Source organism: Aulostomus chinensis, chromosome 19 (assembly GCF_037954235.1).
Source record: "Aulostomus chinensis isolate RoL2024-O1b breed Wild chromosome 19, RoL_Achi_v1.0, whole genome shotgun sequence".
Taxonomy (NCBI): domain Eukaryota; kingdom Metazoa; phylum Chordata; class Actinopteri; order Syngnathiformes; family Aulostomidae; genus Aulostomus; species Aulostomus chinensis.
Genome location: NC_141338.1, coordinates 13,545,654 through 13,564,331, shown reverse-complemented (window position 1 = coordinate 13,564,331; position 18,678 = coordinate 13,545,654). Strand labels below are relative to the sequence as shown.

Genomic DNA, 18,678 nt, shown 5'->3' with positions numbered 1-18,678 from the left:
AGGCCAAAGATCCTGCTTGCATCTGGCTCAGGTCTGCAATGAGAACAGGTGTAACTCCCGAGTCAAAAGACTCAGATCAGCATTGACGTGAACACAAAGTACAGTGCTGTTATTTACCATCACCCATGTACAAGTAGCGGTCAGGGCTTCACTAGTATATGTATATTTAAAAATGAATAAATACCATAAAGGCAATTAAAGTTTGTCATTTCCACCAGGAACGTTGGTAACCTTTTGTCATCTCAGCCACAAGTTCAACATCATTGATAACATTGTTCAGTCAGCGCTGAGTTTGGAAAACAATCTGAAGTTATGAAATAACAGAAACAGCAGCACCGCGCTCCGTGCTGCTTTCTTCTCGTTTGTTTACTCTGTTTTCCAGTGCATTGTCTGCTTTTATGACGTCCGCTGTGATACACATGAGAAAAACAAAAAATGGAATACAAACATAAAGGCAACACAGTCTTCTGTCAATGGGAATGGGATCAATGTTTTATAGGGTTTGTCCAGGTAAAAAATACCTCCGTGTATGTGTGATGTTTAATAAAATAATTTTCAATTCAAATAACTTTATTAATCCTTTTAATCTAGATTCAAACTTTTTATTCATTTTGTGTGTGTCTAGACGACAGGCTTAACCCAGCAGTAGAGTTAATGTCAACAATAGAGAGTTGGTGTTGGGTTTTGCCATTTCAAAAATAACCCAGAGCACTTCCAGAGCACTGTGTTTACATGTGCGCCTGTTCATGTGTGTATTTTTGCATGTGTAGCCTGGAACAGTTGCCAGGATTCCTCAGCTCACGCCAGAGCAACGCTGTCTACATGCATGGGGAGGCTCAAAGTGACCACACGTGGAAGCGATTTTCATGGCTGTCTTTATGAACCAGCAGATTCACAGATGGATATTACCTCCAATATCTGGGAATATTGGATCTCTTGTTATCGTTATTGTGTACCCAGTAATAGAAATAATGTGTTGTATGCAGTCCTTGGTGTCTAGTTATTGATCCGTGTTTTCTATATTCTTAAAGGTAACGGAGATTAAAAAAAATCTTCATGTGATGTTGATTTTGGTTTGACAGGAAGTCAATAATGAAAAGGCAGATGACCTTTCCTTGCCATCATCTTTGAGATTAATCATTGAGAGATAAAGAACTCCCAAACCCACTTATTAATTTTACTTCCAGAAGAAAAAAAAAACACTTTTTAAATATTGCCTGAAGTGTGGTGGGGCACAAGGTAATGGTTAAACTTCTTAGTTTATTGATTCCACTCTACACACAAGTATTTTCATTTATGGACACACGTGCCTTCAGTGTTTTATACGAGTCTACTCTGTCGCGGTGGGAAACATAAGAGATTGGAAGCTGTCTTGTGATTCGCACTTGAATAATCCATGCATCACTGTGTAAAACACGATCAGTTATTTAAACATCATTACTTAAATGGACTACATCTTTAAATTCATATTTTTTTCTTTTTTTTTTTTACAACAGTTGCCCAAAAGAAGAGTTTGATGTGATAGCTAAGATTACTGAAGTTACTGAGGCTAAAATTTGTGTCTGGAGAGTAGAACTAATTTGATCATGTGCTTCCACTAAGCGACGGATAGTTAAGGAGACGCGCCTTCCTTTTTGTACTCACTGTCGAATGACTCTGACCAGGTTTAATTTAATCAGTGAGGCTCTATCATGTCGCATCACCACTGCCTTAATTAACTTCAGCGTGGTAGAATAAGATCAACTCGGGTGTGTTCTGTTTGGCTTCGTCTGTTTATCCTAAATTCTCATCATCTCCGTAATCATCTTCAGATTCCCATTATGTCCCTTCTGAACTTCCTCGCATCAACATCCGTCCAATGACCAGAGAGTTCTGATTTTTACAAATGAGAAGTTGTGTATTCGTGGATTTTACAGAGCTAAAGGAGTGTTGGTTTTCTTGTGTGTGCACAATGGCTTCTGTCTGTTGGATCCACCACAGCATACTTTTCTCTTTTGGATGCGTACTGTATAGCCTTGTACTTTTTGCACACTTCCACACTCATCCGTAAAGAAATGCAGACATATTTGGATGTGAAGACGTGGTCGTGGAGGTGGACCAGAATTTCGTTTGGCAAAAATGTTTCTATGAATAAATGAACAACAGGCAGTCCCTGGCATAACAAATGACCAATAATTGTCAATTATCAAGCAAGAAGATGAGCCCTACATGATTTTACGATTACCCTGCAATCAGTAACATTTGCACCCTATTCAGAGGACCAGGTTTGGGCTAGAATGGCCTATCCAGATTTGACACCATCGCAATGTTCGGTTTGATTTGGATTGCAGTTCTACAAGAATTACAATTCAATAGTACTTCGATTTTTAAAGGGGTAGAGAACGCACTTATAAATCAGCCTATATAGCATTCATAGGTCATTTTTGCTTTTTATCTTTTTAATTATTGTAGACCATGGTTTAAACCTCAATGCCATGGCAATCCACGGAGGCAGACTTGTGCAGGGTGTCTGTGGCAAAATAAATACCTAAATGTGTATTTTGGACATCTTGCCCCACTACTCAGAATATATATATATATATATATATATATATATATATATATATATATATATATATATAATATGAAAACAAAATGTGCCAAATTCTTAACATGCAAAAGAAAACATTCTTTCCTCTCACATACTTCCATGTAACCCGATAACGCGTCAAAGCTATCTAAACTTGCGGCAAGCAAAGTCAATGTTATTACTCTCACCTTTTTGTGTGTTCTTCGATTTATGTTTTAACATCTTTGCGGGAGAGAGTGTATTCTCTTTCAGGTGCATAGTTCTGAAGTGAAGACATGGGTTTTGTATGGCCAAGGGTAGTCTCCCTCAGGCAAGGCTTCCAAAGATTTCTCTAGGATATCGTGGTTGTGTCAGCACTGATCACCGCCTGGCCTTTTGTCCGTAATCTACACAAAGGTCAAGTGTGTGATGGTGGCTCCCTGACCAATGCAGTCCCTGGGCATGCCTTCACACCAGCTGGGATGATGGGGAGAGTGTGCCAGGCTGGTCAGAGGGGGTTGAATTACAGTACAGGTTTAAAAAAAAAAAACTTCAGGAGTTAAAGTAGTTTGCTATATGAAATTAGTCAAAATTAATTGACTTAACTCATGGAAAAATGAATGTTTGAACTGAATTTATAAGTGCCCTCTCTACCCGTAACCACACTGCTGAGGGCTGCAAAATTAATCAATTTTAATAGCAAATTATTGCTTTTTTTTTTTTTTTTTTGCCTAGTGCAATTTTCATATTTTGAGAGAACCCCATTTTAAATTGATAATTCGTTAAAATTAAATCAATTTGAAATATTATGGTACTGCAGAGACATGGTGACTGCATATTCTCCACTGACTTTGTTTGGTGCAGCTCTACCTACAAAATCACATCATACACAGCATAAAATCTTTTTTTTTAATAAAAATGAGAGTAATGAAGTTAATATTCTTTCCAATATGAAAAGTTCTATCGTAAACACAGTAATACAGTCGTAATTCTCTGTGTTCAATATGTTTTTCATATTCCTACTCTTGTATATTCTTCAGTCCTAAAAGTGCATTACTAGAGTTTGCTTTTATTAGATCTACTTTTACATCAGACGTGAGATTGTATCAGAGGCAGAAAAGGATCTGAGAGGGATCCTTTATCAGTTGCTACTCACCCTCATGCTGATGGAAGGTCACATTTTAGTCCACCAAACACTGCTGCAGCAAAAGAAATAAACTTCCAAACAGTTTTGGTGACTGGAGGCTGATTTTAAGAAAATATATTTAAAAAAACAAAACAAAACATCAGTTGCCTCGATACTGTAATCAAAGTGTCCAGAGGCTCTGACATGCTGGGTCATTTTGGAAAAAAATCCAACTCCACCGTAGCCCGCAGCTCCCAGACGTCACACGGCGCAGTTTTAAAAGTTGGTCAAGATTCATCAGCTTCGCAACAGCGTTTCTTGTTAAACTGCAGAATATTTTTGTCGACTAAAAGAACCTTCCATTGCCCACTGCCGACCTTCCAACAGTGTGAGTTTGAGTAGATAATGACTGCATTTTATTTTTTTTTAATCATTTATTGCAATTATGTCAAATAATTAATGGTTCGTCACAAGTAATTATAATTAGGCCAAGTGGTTCCTCCACAGGTGCTCAAAGCCCTTTAAAGTGCTACCTTGCTCTCACACGTTCATACACACCGATGGCAGAGGCCATCACGTAAGATTTCAGAGGGCTCATCAGAAGCAAGTGGTGGTTCAGTTACTTACTAAATGGCTACTCTTGAGCCACGCTGCTCCTTTGAAAAGAGAAGAAAAACATCACTAATCCCCCTTCAATGCTTCACAACCAGCTGTTCCTAAACCAGGGATTAAACGGTTCACCCATAGTCACATTTTAATCCCTGTTTTCAAACTCTCACATACATTCACATACATATATTAGGATAGATTTTCTTCCCAAGTGTCCAAGAAATGACATTCACACCTCAGACTGAACAGAGAAGGGTGCCAGAATGTGTTGTCCTTTCAGGAAGTCAGTCTCGCGTCCCATTATACACACGGCGTCTCTGCATCAGAGTCAAACACCTCCTGAAGCAGAGTGATTGACTGCTTCAGCAGTGTGGAGTATGTTGTGTGTGTGTGTGTGTGTGTGTGTGCGTGCTATTTACAGGAGCTCTGAAACTAATCAGCTCAGGACTGCCAAAATAAATTTGCCAGAGACTCAAGACCCCCCCCCCCCCACAAGCACACGCACACACACACACACACACACACACATTAACACACCCCTAGAGATGGTTGAAGCACACACTTACAAGCCTATTGAAACACAGCCAAATTTAAATAAGGAAGGCCTTTTTTGATCATTTTTCTGTGTTTTTAAATTTGTTTTGTTTGGGTTTTATTTGTTTCTCATGACCCCTCCGGGTCCTAAACCCCACTACTTTGGAAGCCATGGCTTCCAAAGTAGTGGGCTGGGATTGGACTGATGTGCTTTTTCACTTTCTCCATCTTTGTCAGTCTTTCCAGTTCATTGAGCACAATCTGAGGAGGAATTGTAATTTATCTTTGATTGAATTTAAGGTCTCCTAACGTCGTCTTTGTCAGGCAAAACAGAAGTTAAATGGACTGCGACTGAGAGGGTTGAATATTTTAGATGAAATATGTTTTTATGTAGAGAGAGCCCGGTTTAAAAGCTGATGCTGAGCTGTTTAGAACTCAAAGGTCACCAGAAATATTTCAAAATGTTGACATGTTCTATTTGGGGCTGTTGTCTAGTGGTCTCTTGTTATCGAATGTTATAGCATCATCTTCTCTCTGACTCCTACATGTTCAACTGCTTTGTCCCAGATCTCTCCAGCGTCAGCAGCGGTGCTCCCTTGTGCCGTAACCGTTGTTGATCAAGTCACTATAAAATACATGACATGCACACGTAGTGCTCAGTAATGAGGCTGGATAATTTGAGGCCATGTGGATGACAGTCCATGCGGTGCCATAACGTTGTTTGAGTTTCTTCTGATTTTCCCCAAGTGCGCTATTGAAGACGTGCGCAGCTATCTGGATTTGTTGGATTTTCTTCATCAGGAGCATTCATCATTAATCATGTGATCGACAGTGAGGATCAACATTTGGAGACTTAGTTCTGACAAAAATACTTTTTTTTTTTTTATGTGGTTTGCATTTTGGGTGGTGTGGTGGTGCAGTGGCAAGCACTGTCGCCTCACAACAAGAAGGTTCTGGGTGCGAGTGCTGGCTCCAGTGCAGGTATTGGTATCTGGCACAGGTGTGGAGTCTCCATGTTCTCCCTGTGCCTGTGTGGGTTCTCTCTGGTACTCCAGCTTCCTCCCACAGTCCAAAGACATCAAGAGGGACGAGGCTGATTGATACTCTAAATTGACTGTAGGTGTGACTGTGAGTGTGAATGGTTGTCTGTCTCTATGTGTTGGTCCTGTGGTGGACTGGTGACCTGTTCAGGGTGAATCCCACCTCTCACTCAAAAGCTGCTGGGATAGGCTCCACCCCCTTAACAGGATAAGCGCAATAGAAAATGGGTGGATGGATGGGTTGCATTTTACTGACTAAAATCGTCATTGATGCACAAATCATCACTCTGTATTCGTGGTGCAGGAAAGCCTCGGTGCAGTTTGTATCAGAGCAACAGAATATTATTCACACCCTACTTTGCTTCCTACTTGTTAGCTTTTCTTATCCTTTAATGTGTGCATAAAGTGCAATTTATCTGTGTTTTTACATTCCAAAAATGTGAATTATCGGTTTCAGCCATGAGGAGCAGGTCATTATTGGATATTGGTGTCAGCTGAAAAAAATCACAATCTTGCATCCCTACCTGATCCAACTTTTGTTTCCCCATGGAACCAATAAATAGTGGTTCCCATGTTCCGGTTCTGGTTTGGTGTGACATTCCTAGTCTGTATTCATTAAAACATTAACCTTAAACTTAATTTTGCATTTACATGTGTGGGTTAAGTACTTGAACATGGTGCGAAAGAATTACAATAACTGTTAAAGGGGATTGATCTTTAAACATCAACAAGCGCGAGTCTGTTGCTGCCAAAGTCCTCTGGCTGTTGAACTAATGTGGGCTGCTTCTGGAGACGTCCCTCAGTGGAATAACATGAAAACAAGGAAGGAATATATCAAATGCGGAATATCGACTCAGACCTTTATGAATAAACACTCAACAAGATTGATGAGTAAACATCATCTCGAAAATGCAGAGTCAATTTCTTTGGGGGATGTTCACGTTCTCTTTGTTTTGTTGAATTGAAGCAGATGAAGAAGGGACACCAGGCTGACGCGCATCCTTTTATCCTGTAACGAGTCCACTCAGGGCTCAACTGTGGGCTGGAATTACTTGGCAGGAGTATGTTTTTAACAATTTACTTTTCAGATTGTGCTCCTCTGAATTGTTAATTGTGTATTTCCTTTGATCCGTGATTGCTTCTACTTTGAGGTGAAGAAGATGAAGCCCAGAGGCTGAGACGCACATGTTGCTTCTCTTGCTCTGGAAATTCAAGACAATGCTTGAGAACTCTGTCATGGCTTAATATCTTATGGCTGTAGTGTTTTTCATTTTTAAGAACGGTCTTTTCAAAACTGGTCTCTGATCTTCTCTTCACATCTTTAATCCCTGTGAGTTTGTCAGTTGACTTGAATGCAAATTTAAGGTTCATTAAAACAAAAATAAAAAAAAAAATATGGTGGTGGTGCTTCTTTGCTGGGACATTTATTGACTCGTTAATACGAGACTCTCAGTACTTCATTTTACTGCATTTCTGAAATTGTAACATTTCTTAGAGTATCTGAGATGAAATCAAGATTTATATGATAATTATCTGTCCAATTACGAATCCAGATATCAGATTGATTGTGAATTGTGTCAATCCTGAGAACAGAAGAATCCAGGGAAGGTGAAAGGGGTTTTGTGCGGTTTTAAGCAGTCAAAGGAAAGGTGGGTTTGTGTGTGTGTGTGTGGTGTGGGGGGGGGGGGGGTGCACATAACTTTAAAGCCATCGATTGACTCTTGTTCTTTGAAATCATGACAATCAAAGTTCAATTTTCTTTTTGATTAAACATGCCATTCAAACTGCTCAACCCCCCACCCCCACACACTCTCACTCTTTGATCCGATATCTTGGCAGAAATGAGACAGAATCCTTCATGTGTTGGGTAAATTGCGTTAATGCTCTAGATAGGTGAGAGACGCAGGAGCGTCTCAGTCAAGCAGCATCAAGGAAGCTTCCATTTCTTCTTCTTCTTCCACATTACCCCCCCCCCCCTCCTGTGTGATCCTTTACGCCATCACTCTGTATCTCATAAAGGAAGCTGTGAATGATAAAGTAGCCTTGCAGACACTGCAGATGCTACGTGAGACATTTGCACCTGATCTATTTATTGTGTTTATTTCATTACCTTTTTCAAAAATATCTACAAAGGATGCAGTTGCCATGGCTTTTTATGCAGAAACATCATTTTTTGTGTAATATTCCTTCTGATATGTAGTTCTAAATATTTATCATTATGGAAATTGTGAAACTATAAGAATATAAAGTCATATATTCTAGTACGTGTGTGTGTGTGTGTGTGTATACCTAGAAAAATCGTGTAATTTGAAAGTAGCAATGTGGAGACCTTTAAAAAGTTCTTGAGAAATAACTGAGCTGTTTGAACGTTTTGCAAGAGTCGTACAAATTTGTTTCACCAATACCTGAATATATAAATGTGGTTCAGTGGGAAATCTATTGAGTGACTAGAGTACATGTTTATGCTGAATCCAAGCTTGTCATAGGTTCTAGAAAACTTCTTCGCTGGTGTGGAACAGCCATGGAAAGAATTGTATAGCTAAAAATGTGCATGAACCCTGATATTTATACCACTTATGTCCCGACAGAAACCCACTGTTGATTGGGAGCTAACCTACCTAACGGGACCTAACTTTTCAGCATGTTGACCTTTGCAAACATAATCAGAGAACAAAGTTGTTGTTGTTGCGATGATATCTCTTATTGTTTTCAAAGGCTTCTGTCTCTGTGTCTCTCTCTCTCTGTCTCTGTCTGTCTGTCTTCCTGTGTTGTTTTTTTTGGCACAATGATTCACTGAGCCTTGGAATTAATGATGCAGAGAAGTGGTTACAGGAAATAGTGTGTTACAATGCTTCAATGAGCAAAAACAAAAGATACATGTTTTTGTTGTCAGGTAAAAAGCACCAAGTGGGCAACGGAACGCTTCACTTTAATTGGCAGCGATTTAATGAAGACAAATGATGGCATTTAGAAACTTTCAGCTCTCACTTCCCTGCCCTGTCAAACTTCTTGTCTATTCTAGTGCAGCTTCATAACCTTTGAAAAGTCCAGAAGGTCAGCTACAGATCCAACCTCATCGTAGAGGTAGCAAGGATTAATGTAAACACCATAATGGACCGAGTGACTTCCTGACCCCTCAGGGTTGCAAGGTTAAATGTCGCTCAGTGAGTCATTTCCTGTCAGTGAGGGTGAGCATGAAGGGACTCAGCAGCTGTGCATCAGGGCTAAACAGGGAGATATTGTGAGACAGAAAAGGTCACATGCATGAGGGCAAAACGCATTCAGCTTCGGAGAAGCGTTGCTGTGGTGATCCCACAGTTACAGAACTACATACAGTGAACAGTGAACTGTATGTCCGTGTCAGTGGTTCATTAAAGGCTCAGGACTAACAAAGGTACCAAAGGATAGTTATTGGACGGGTCACAAAATCACATGGTGTTCACAGACGAATACTTCCAGGAGCCTTAGTCAGATTTTCCAAACTTGACACACATCTCAACACAGCATTTATCTCTGCTCCCTCCATGTTGATATGTAGTTTTTGTTGTTTTGGTGTGCACTGAATTTAAATCCCAATCCTAGCTCTTCCACTGTGTGGTCGGTATTGAGATGCGTATTTAATTAAAAAGGAAAAAAGACAGTTGAGATTGAAAAAAAATCTCTCTTGCAAAAGTGACCTGGCCAAGAAGACGGCAAAGTTAAGTCAGGTACATGTTGATTATACACAAGCAAGTTCATGAATCATGTACACCACAAACTGCCAAAAAGGCACCAAGACAAATCAAGTGTTCTGCACCTTAGCGAGAACACCTAGTGATAAAGACTTCTGCTAACCCTTCCTGGGTGGCACAGTGATACAGTGGCTCCCACGGTCCCCTCAGAGGTTCAAGATTCAAATCCATGAATCATGAAATCACAAGTTTGCATGTTGTCTGCGTGGGCTGTCTGGGTACTCGGGGTTCCTCCACATGCCAAAAACATGCTCTTTAAGTTTGTCTCTATATGTGAGCCCTGCGATGGACCGGGGACCTTTCCTAGGTACAGCTGATGACAGGTTGGGTCGCCTCCAGCTCATCACGGCGGTAGCAAGGCTCCAGCCCCACGCAACCCTAAGCCGGATAAGGGGTTGACGATGGAGTAGGCACTGATTTCTCTCCCCAAATGCCTGTGAAAACAGCCATTTTCACTTTAAAGCCCTGTTATCTGCTTAACGTTTCCTATGGCATAGCATTTAGCTCCAAACATAGCTACTGCACCATGATAGTGGTGCTGCCACACAGAGCTGCTCGTATGCTTGCAGACCCTTTTCAACAAATCACATATTAGTAAAAATGATCAAAACACGTTTAATCAAAGAGACAAATGTTTTTGCTGCCAAATCCCATTGCTCAGTGTCCTTTTCTTCTTCAAACCCCTTCACCCACACACACGCTGCCTCTCCGTCTACCATTTCAAATGCTACACTGATAACTGATGCATCTGCAATTCAGCACCGCTTCAAATCGGCACCTACATTAATCAATGTCTCACACGCATGAAGCTTGGTTTTCGAAATCAAATCTGTTTTTTTTGTTTTTTTTGGTCTTATTTTTTGTTTCGCTGGCTTGAGCGAGCAGCTCCATTGCACATGGACATCATCACAGTCTCTGAGCTTCAGCTCCATATTCATATTCATAAACAAGCAATGAAAGAGATGATTTAATAGGCATCGGCATGGGTAATTTATGTTTAACAGCAATGCATCTTTAATATCACACACGCCATATTATACTATAAATACATACCATAGTGTATGCTGTTATTATATTATAGATACCATAGCATAGCCTAAATGCCATGAACTCTAATGAGGTGCCAAAAGACGTTGGCATACATGATCTCAATTCTAAATGCTTTGCTTGAACTATTTATAGGCCTTGCTGCCACTGTCTTTCTTTGACTCTGAATATTTTTTACGGATTTAAAGCTTCTTGTCTACGCTAACCCTTTCTGTATTAAAGGATTACCAAGACCTGGGTTCAGGATTACAGATATAAATTATCCTTCACATCCAGATACTGTTGCACAGACTTGAAATAAGTCGGAGCCTTTAATGCTCCACTCCACGCCTCAATTATGTTTGCATGTGTGAGAAAATGAAAAGCACAATATCTTTGTGCAGTGTGTGTGGTGTCCCTGCTGAATTATGGTTTGTGTGGTGTAAATAAATATTTCAATGTGTTTGTTATCTGTATGCAGGAGCTCCGGTCAGTACATGAGTTTGTGTGCGTGCGCTCACTTGTTAATGAGAGGCGTCTTGTCGAGCTGCAAAAGGAGTAAAATTGTAATCCCTCATGTGTCACAGTGCTGTTCTGATCCGAATCTCATGTTAAAATGAATAAGAGTCGTGTCAGAGTAGAATCTCTTCCTCACCTGTGTTTATCTGATGATGCTCACAAATCTGACTCAAACAATATACAAACATGCGAGAAAATGGTTCGTCTTTGGAATCTAAGCTGCACAACTTCTTTATGATTATGTTTTAATTGAGTTTGCTTCGAACCCTGTTGTAACTGGATGGGTTATCTCTGCAGTGCACTCCTCCACCAAGTCGACATGAAATACAAGAGTTGACTTGAACGTATTTGTTTCATCCTGCTGACAGGAAGGCACTGGGGGACTTGAGATATACATTAAGGCCTGATAAACCGATCAAGAAATAAAACAATTGGATTTAAGAGTCATTTTGACACATTGCAAGATTCGAACCAAATAGATATGACACAATTATGGATCTCCACTGTGTTTGGAGCTGGATTTTTAACAGCTTCTCTACCACTGGTGAGCTATTTCTAGTATTTATGCTAAGCTAAGTGAGATTGGTGCCAGTTGTAGATGCTCAGAGCACAGATGTGAGAGTGCTATCAATCCTGTCATTTCATTGTCAGAAAACCAATTTCCCAATATGCAGATTTGACTTTCCTCCAGTTTCATGAGATGGCTTTTTTTCATTAGATTGCCTGAATGCACTGATTTCCTCTAAACTAGGCAGTTGAACGTACTTGATGAGCACTTTCACCCTCAGACCCCAAACTTGAAACTCAGACCTGCACTTCATGTAGACAGCAGGTACGCGCACAAGACGGATGTCAATGCGTTTTCGGTGTCTGTCACTGCAGCCCCTTGTGTTAACAACTGTCCTGAGACATTGTTTTACATCTTCTAAAAGTGTTTAACAAAATATAGTCATGATATTAGGGTTATTGTGTTGCTATAAAACAGACTGGTCAAATCTCACCATGGACATTTCACGAAGGAGTAATGGTCGCAGAAAAAAAGCTGTTGAAGTGGCATTGTTGTTGTTTTTAATTTGGGAAGACTTGAACATGTGAATCAAGACTAAAGCGATCAAATACCAGGACTGGGAGGATTATCTGAGCTGCCATAGGCTAGGTTGTAAGAGACCCCTGGGTTGTGTTAGAACACGGGGTCAAGCTCCCCCACGTGAGGCAGCATCTGCCTCGCCGAAGTCATTGAAGATGCTGGACTGCAGCTGAGCCTGGTCCTCGTTCATCACAGGGAAAACAGTTTTGTTTTGTTTGTGGAACTTGCTTCTGTTCTGCAGCTCCGTGAGAAGGCTACTTGAATGTGCCAGTTCATCGTGCCAAGTCATTTCTATTTCAGGATTACTGCCCTTTGATTTCTTTTGTTTTAACGTAGCATGCTGATCCTAGAAAAAAGCTGAACTACAGTTGTTTCTGCTGATCCTAGCTCTGTAATCACGTCAGTGTGAATTGAATGCAGACATTTCAGAACGGTCATGTTCTTTTTTGTCAAGTCTTGGACGTCAATTTCCATCAAAACTACATAACTTGAAAAACTGGAAATTGCATTGAAACACGAATAATTCCAAAAAGGGCATTACATTTGAAGGCAGTTCTATCCCCCTGCCTGGCTCTGCAGATATTCTACCCTCACACACCAGTATCAGTTTCTGGATAGACTTCAGAGAACGGAAAAAAAAAACCTAAAGCTTTATACTTATTGTCCTTTGAGGCGATGACTGACCTCTCTGATGTGAACTCTGCTTGATGTTCTTTGGTTCCAAAACCCTGACACACAAATATAACACACTGTTCTTCCATGCAAAACACAATCCAAGAAAATCTCTTAATGCAGTTTGGTAATTCAGTAGTGTGAGACGAGTTGTGGTACATCTGTCTGTCCGCTAAGACAGATTTGACAAGTAGGGTAATTTTAAAATCCGTCAGTTATATCCGCTGTTTCACGTTCTACTTAATCAGAGATGTGGAGAAGGGAGAGTTTTATATACAGCTTTGCAGCTCTTTTTGTGTATTTCTTTTGTCTTTTATTTCAAAGATGAAGATCCCAGGAGAAAAGAGCCATTATTTTGGGTACCTTTTTAAATCTGAAATGCATGTGAATTATTTAAACTTTTCTATTTTTCCTCCTTTTCTCTAACAGTCTTCATTTGTCTTGCGGTCTTTCCTTTTGTCTGGGAGAGAGTGGATGTTGCAGCTTTACAGTAAATGTGGCTGAGTTGATTGTTCCTCTTATCCTGTAATCTTTGATTTTCTTTTTTTTGGGGGGGGGGCTTTCTCTATTTGAAAATCGAAGACTTGTGCACAGTCTCTTCAAAGTACGCCCTCGCAGTGACATCCCTGTATATCATTTAGCTCAGTTCAGCTTTTTCCCCCTACAACATCAGAGTTTAAATTAGTAGCTGGCTCCACAAAAAAGTTTGATGAAGTGAGTGGAGTTTGGTTTTACAGACAGCAAAGACTAATCCATCACTGAGACTACCAACTCAACACCCTCTTCTTTTTCTGTGCACACACATCTGTGTACCGTTGATGAGATCCCAGGATTTGTGGTTGTGGAAGCAACAAAATTATTTGATTTCAAATAACAGTGGAAAAGTGGATCCAGATTTTGTTTATATTACCTCTAACTTTAGATATTAATTGTAAGCAGGCTGCATTCTTTTACAATACATATACTTAAAATAAATACGCAGGGATATATTGGTCCTTGATACCCAGCTGCTCCCACTGAATTGCTCCATTACTGTTGAATATCGAAAGATTAGAGGAAATCTCAGAGTTTCAATTTTGTTTTTATGTTTAGAAAAAAAATGTTAGTGTGCACAACACATAACAGTTGACACAAGCAAATGAAGATTAACCACACTTTGCTAAATTGGTTTGTATTTTTAGGTTATGAAACTGTTTCCAGTGTGTGAAAATGACATGGAGCTGAAAACTGAAACCAAACATTTGTAACAACGGGCCATGCTAGTCTAATTTTTTAAGATGTATTCTTCAATATATGAAAAAAAGGATTGTTCAAGAGTACTGAAGTCTGGCACCAATTTTAAATTATACCCAGCCATAGAAACTGAAACCTTATTCTGAAGGAAATAATTCTACAAAAGAACATTCAGTTCCTAAGACTCAGCTCTCGAGTGACTCGGCTTTGTTGATGGTGTGGTCTTTTCAGGGGTGGTGGGGAGGACACCAGGTTATGATGCTTGTTTGCTGCAGATGTCGACAGATTTTTAACATCTTTGCCTCGTCTAAGTTGTTTACTCTACCAACAAGCTAAGCTACAGGCGTAACTGCTGCTACCGTTTGTCAGAACCGCTCTATTTTCAGGTATGATAACTGCCACAGAGTTTAAACTGCAGACTCCCTCTTGCTTCATCCTTCACATACGGAGTTGTCAGCTGACAGCAAGAGTCACCAGGAGGACGTAGCAGGGAGGATCACCCCCCCCCCCAGCTCCCCTCAGACACCCTGACAGACCAGAACAGACCCTCGTCCCCCTTCCCACCCACTGACATGGCCAGTTGTGTCCCATAGAACCCAACGAACTCAGAGGCGACATGGAGAACTGGACCTGTGGCCCTCCAATAGCCCTGCAATGTGGGGGTCGTTATCTATGTTACAGCTGTACTTGATGTCTCCTGACATCACTTCCTCTCTGGTCAGAAAACGTTTACAAATATAAGGTACATGCCCCCGCTAATTGGTTAAGACAGCTAAATTTAATGAATGGAGTATAATATACTTGATTTGGTCCTATTGTGAAGGCTGTAATTTGTGGTGCTGTGAACTGTGTTGGTTCCTGCTGAGAGATCTCCCTTATATTTGGTCAAGCCTAATTCATATACATGGGCTAGGCAAAGACGATGACAATCAGGCTGATGGAGATTTCCAAGTGTAACAAACCTCATCTCCATTTACTCCTTCAGTAAGCAAAAGTGCAGAGGCACTTTGTCATGTTCTCAGCTGATTCATAGACGCCTCGTCCACTTAGCCCTGATGTTGCACTCAAACTCTCCCAGGATGTAGTTGTGGTAGTTGTGTGCTCTCTGATAGTTTTAGGGGTCCATTCATTTCCTCTGTAAACTTTCCTCCAACTCCCTGCAGGGATTGCAAAGACATGAGGCAGATATCTGCCAGCAGAGAGCCTCACTAAAGTTAAGTCATTCACTTAATCGGATTTTCCCGGCATTGTCTGAACCAATGAAATGCCTGGCTATTGATCTTTGTCACCCCTCCTCTGATGAGCGCTGATCAAAAACCTATTTAAAATCTGCCATCTCTTATTGACAGTCAGATCATGAGGACTGAGGAGGAGGCTTTAGTGAAGCTGAAACAGATGAAGGGAAGAGAAAAGGAGAAGCGAGACAATAAAAAGACCTCAGGGGAGAAACGGCAAGAGAGGAGAAAAAGGAAAAGAGCAACACCCGAGATACAGCAGGCCTGATGGATCAATCAATCACATCTTATTCATTCTAAAACCAGTCAATGCGCTCAGCTGTGCTGTGATTGGTCGCAACTTCATTGGTCACAAATGGAAATATATATGCACTGCCTCTAGTCTTTTGTTTCGTTAGCGTGCCTGCTCAGCCGTGTTATTCTTTGATCTGATGTCTTCCGCATGTTAAAGTTCGATATTAGCATCACCATAGGCATGGCAATAATATTTATGTCAGCAAACTGCCCAGATTGACTCAAATGTCTAATTCCCTGTGTGTCAGCTGCTTTAATAGCAAAGGAGAAAGACATAAAGATCACGAGGTGTAAAAAGAAATTAGAGGTTGGCACATAGATGACTTCAGGCTTATCAAACAGATGAAGTTTGGGCAGATTGGACTTGCAGAGCTGAGTTACAAATTGATAACTGCTGAGAGGCAAAAAATGGAAATTTCTGTAATTTCACAAATTGAACAACAAAAAATATTTTAAAAAGCTGTCATTTTAAATCCAGCAGCATCTTGGCATCATTTTTTTATCAAACCTGGCATGAATATGATAAACTGACTTTGGAGGAGAAAAGCACACAATCCAAAATATTTTATTTCCTTCTAAGTGCAACAGCCCCGAGAATAGTCTGTTGTTGCAGCACACACAAATAACATCCTTATTTGTGCTTAAATATAAATCTGTCACGGCTTTACATTGTTGTGTTTGAGCAGGGCCCCAACTAGTTTGGACGAACCTCCCACTGTGTGGTTGAGAAAGACGATCAATGCAATTTTCTCTAATTAAAGAGAAACTGCCTGTTGTCTTCCTTTTTTATCGACGCACATTCACAGTCCATAAAATACCATTGTAAGTTACCTTCAGAGATGCATTACACTGCCAATAAAGCAGCTTTATTGTGTGTGTGTGTGTGTGGGGGGGGCAATTTTTTGTTTATTTGTTGAGGCTCACATGCATTACATGCACAGAAATTCATAGATGCAGGCAGACACTGCAAACATGAACAGGTGTCAGATCTTCTCTTGTGTTCTTGGAGTGGTTGAAATGCCTTGGATGACTCTTGAACTCTTGAATCTACTGTGCCCCCCCCCCCCCCCCCCCCCCAATCCAGGACTGGTTGAGCAAGTTTGGCTACCTCCCGCCCCCTGACCCTGTGACTGGGCAGCTTCAGACCAAGGAGGCCCTGACCAAGGCCATCAAAGCCATGCAGAAGTTTGGAGGCCTGAAGGAGACTGGAGTCTTGGGTATGTGGCCGTGTTTGTTTGTGAGAGACAAAGAAGAAACTACTGCCCTCCATCTAAAAAACAAACAAACAAACAAAAAAACTCTGTTTCATAATCCTCTCCTCTGCTCTTCAGATCAAGCCACGCTGGGTCTAATGAAAACACCCAGGTGTTCTTTGCCAGATGTGTCTGACGCTGAGATGCCAGTTGGCCGCAGGAAACGAAGTCTGATTCCTCCAAACAAATGGAAGAAGAGACACCTGTCGTGGAGGTAGGGACGTCTACTAAACGCTGTTGCTGCTCACCTGTGTACATCCCAGCTCCTCAAAGACAGTTGCAGTCAATAGACCTTCAGTTCAAACTGTGAAGCTCCTTTAGCACCAGTTAGCCGACCCGTTCAATAGGGACTATGTTGCTATATGAGCAGTGCACAGGGAATGAGGTTTTCCCTGATATCTGATTAGAAACTAGTAGGCGGGTCATTGCTCTCAAGTGTCGTTTGCATTCCACTCTGCCTAGCTTAGCATGACAAGTTACTTGCTTGATAATGGCTTACAGTTCAAGGTTTCTTGGTGGAACCAGAGTAGGTGAATGTTCCCCGTCAATATTGACAAAGACCATCTTCATGTCCACCAAACCATAATGTCAGCTCCAGGACCTATCCCGTGTGCAGTTTCACCAGCATCATGTCATGGAAACAAACAGGTAATAATGTATATATTAGCCCATAGAAGGATATTGGGAACATCCACAGACACTCGTCTTAGTTTGGTGTTCCAGAAATTGCCCTACAATGTCTGTGTCACAGAATTTAAAATTCAGATGTTTAAATTGTATACTCCATGATTCTGCCAGGCTTGTGTATGATAGAATAAGTTCAGCATTTCTCTGAACACACGCACACATGCACACAAGGTGGACTGCTGAAGCAAAGTGTTAGCCCACTAGACCCGTCCACTTTCAACATTCTCTCCACACGCACCCACCTCTCTCTGTCTATATTTGTCTTTCTCCATTGTGTGTGCGTGTGTGTGCGTGTTTGTGTGCGTGCACGCGTGTGTGTAAGAGTATTTGCCACCCGCCTGCCTGCCTGCTTGTCTCTTTCTGTTTAGATACCAGTGACAACCATCTAGACAGCCAGCCCCACCATTAATCAGTTTTTTATTTTGAAAGTCATTTTAATTAGATTATTGACCAGATGTTCCATGCTTGATGTGTTTGCTCTGGGCTCGTAGAAAAATTAGACCAGACTCTGAAACGATCGCGAGCCTGGTGTGAAGCTCCCTGCTGTGCTCTTACTAGTCAGAAGCTGGCTCCACTTTGTGGTGATCAACAACATCCTTCCTCTTGTGTGTGATTACAATTGTGTTGTGATAGTTGTCCATGCTGTTCTGTTGCATTTATAGGACAATGACTTAAAAAACATCGCATCCTATTTTAGTGTAACCTGAATACATTTTTTTAAATCTAGAGGGAAAGACAAACACAAGCTCTGTAAAACTGTAGTAAAAGCTGGAGAAACTTCTCAAAACCCTCCTGTAGCTTAAAATTAACCAACTCTTGTCATTCATTCATGTGAAATTCAAATGTCTAGTTTAACAGAGGGAGAGAAAGATGTTTTGTAGCTTTCCCATGATTAAATAATTTGGCCATCCATGACTGTCTGAGAGACCGCAGCCTAGTCGCAGCGTGACACAGCCAAGACGGAGGCGGTGAAACATATGGTCGGTCCGTGCTGATTCACAACAACAATGAGCATCCATAAGCCTGTGTGTGAGCCTTTTGTGTGTGTGTACTTATGCAGAACATCAATACCGTGCATGAACCG

The 18,678-nt window shown here is 40.9% G+C and overlaps 1 protein-coding gene across 4 annotated transcripts in view; it reads left to right on the top strand.

Moving 5' to 3' along the window:
* The window catches only part of LOC147244158 (matrix metalloproteinase-17-like), a 67,843-nt gene that overhangs the window by 10,810 nt on the left and 38,355 nt on the right, over positions 1-18,678 (top strand). For all 4 annotated transcript variants that reach the window (XR_015110441.1, XM_086187842.1, XM_086187841.1 and 1 more), the window contains exons 2-3: positions 16,739-16,871; positions 16,986-17,121. Coding sequence is in view for 3 of the 4 variants with exons in the window: in XM_086187842.1 (XP_086043968.1) it covers positions 16,739-16,871; positions 16,986-17,121 (269 nt within the window). In the remaining variant the exon portion in view is untranslated. The remainder of the gene's footprint in view (positions 1-16,738; positions 16,872-16,985; positions 17,122-18,678) is intronic.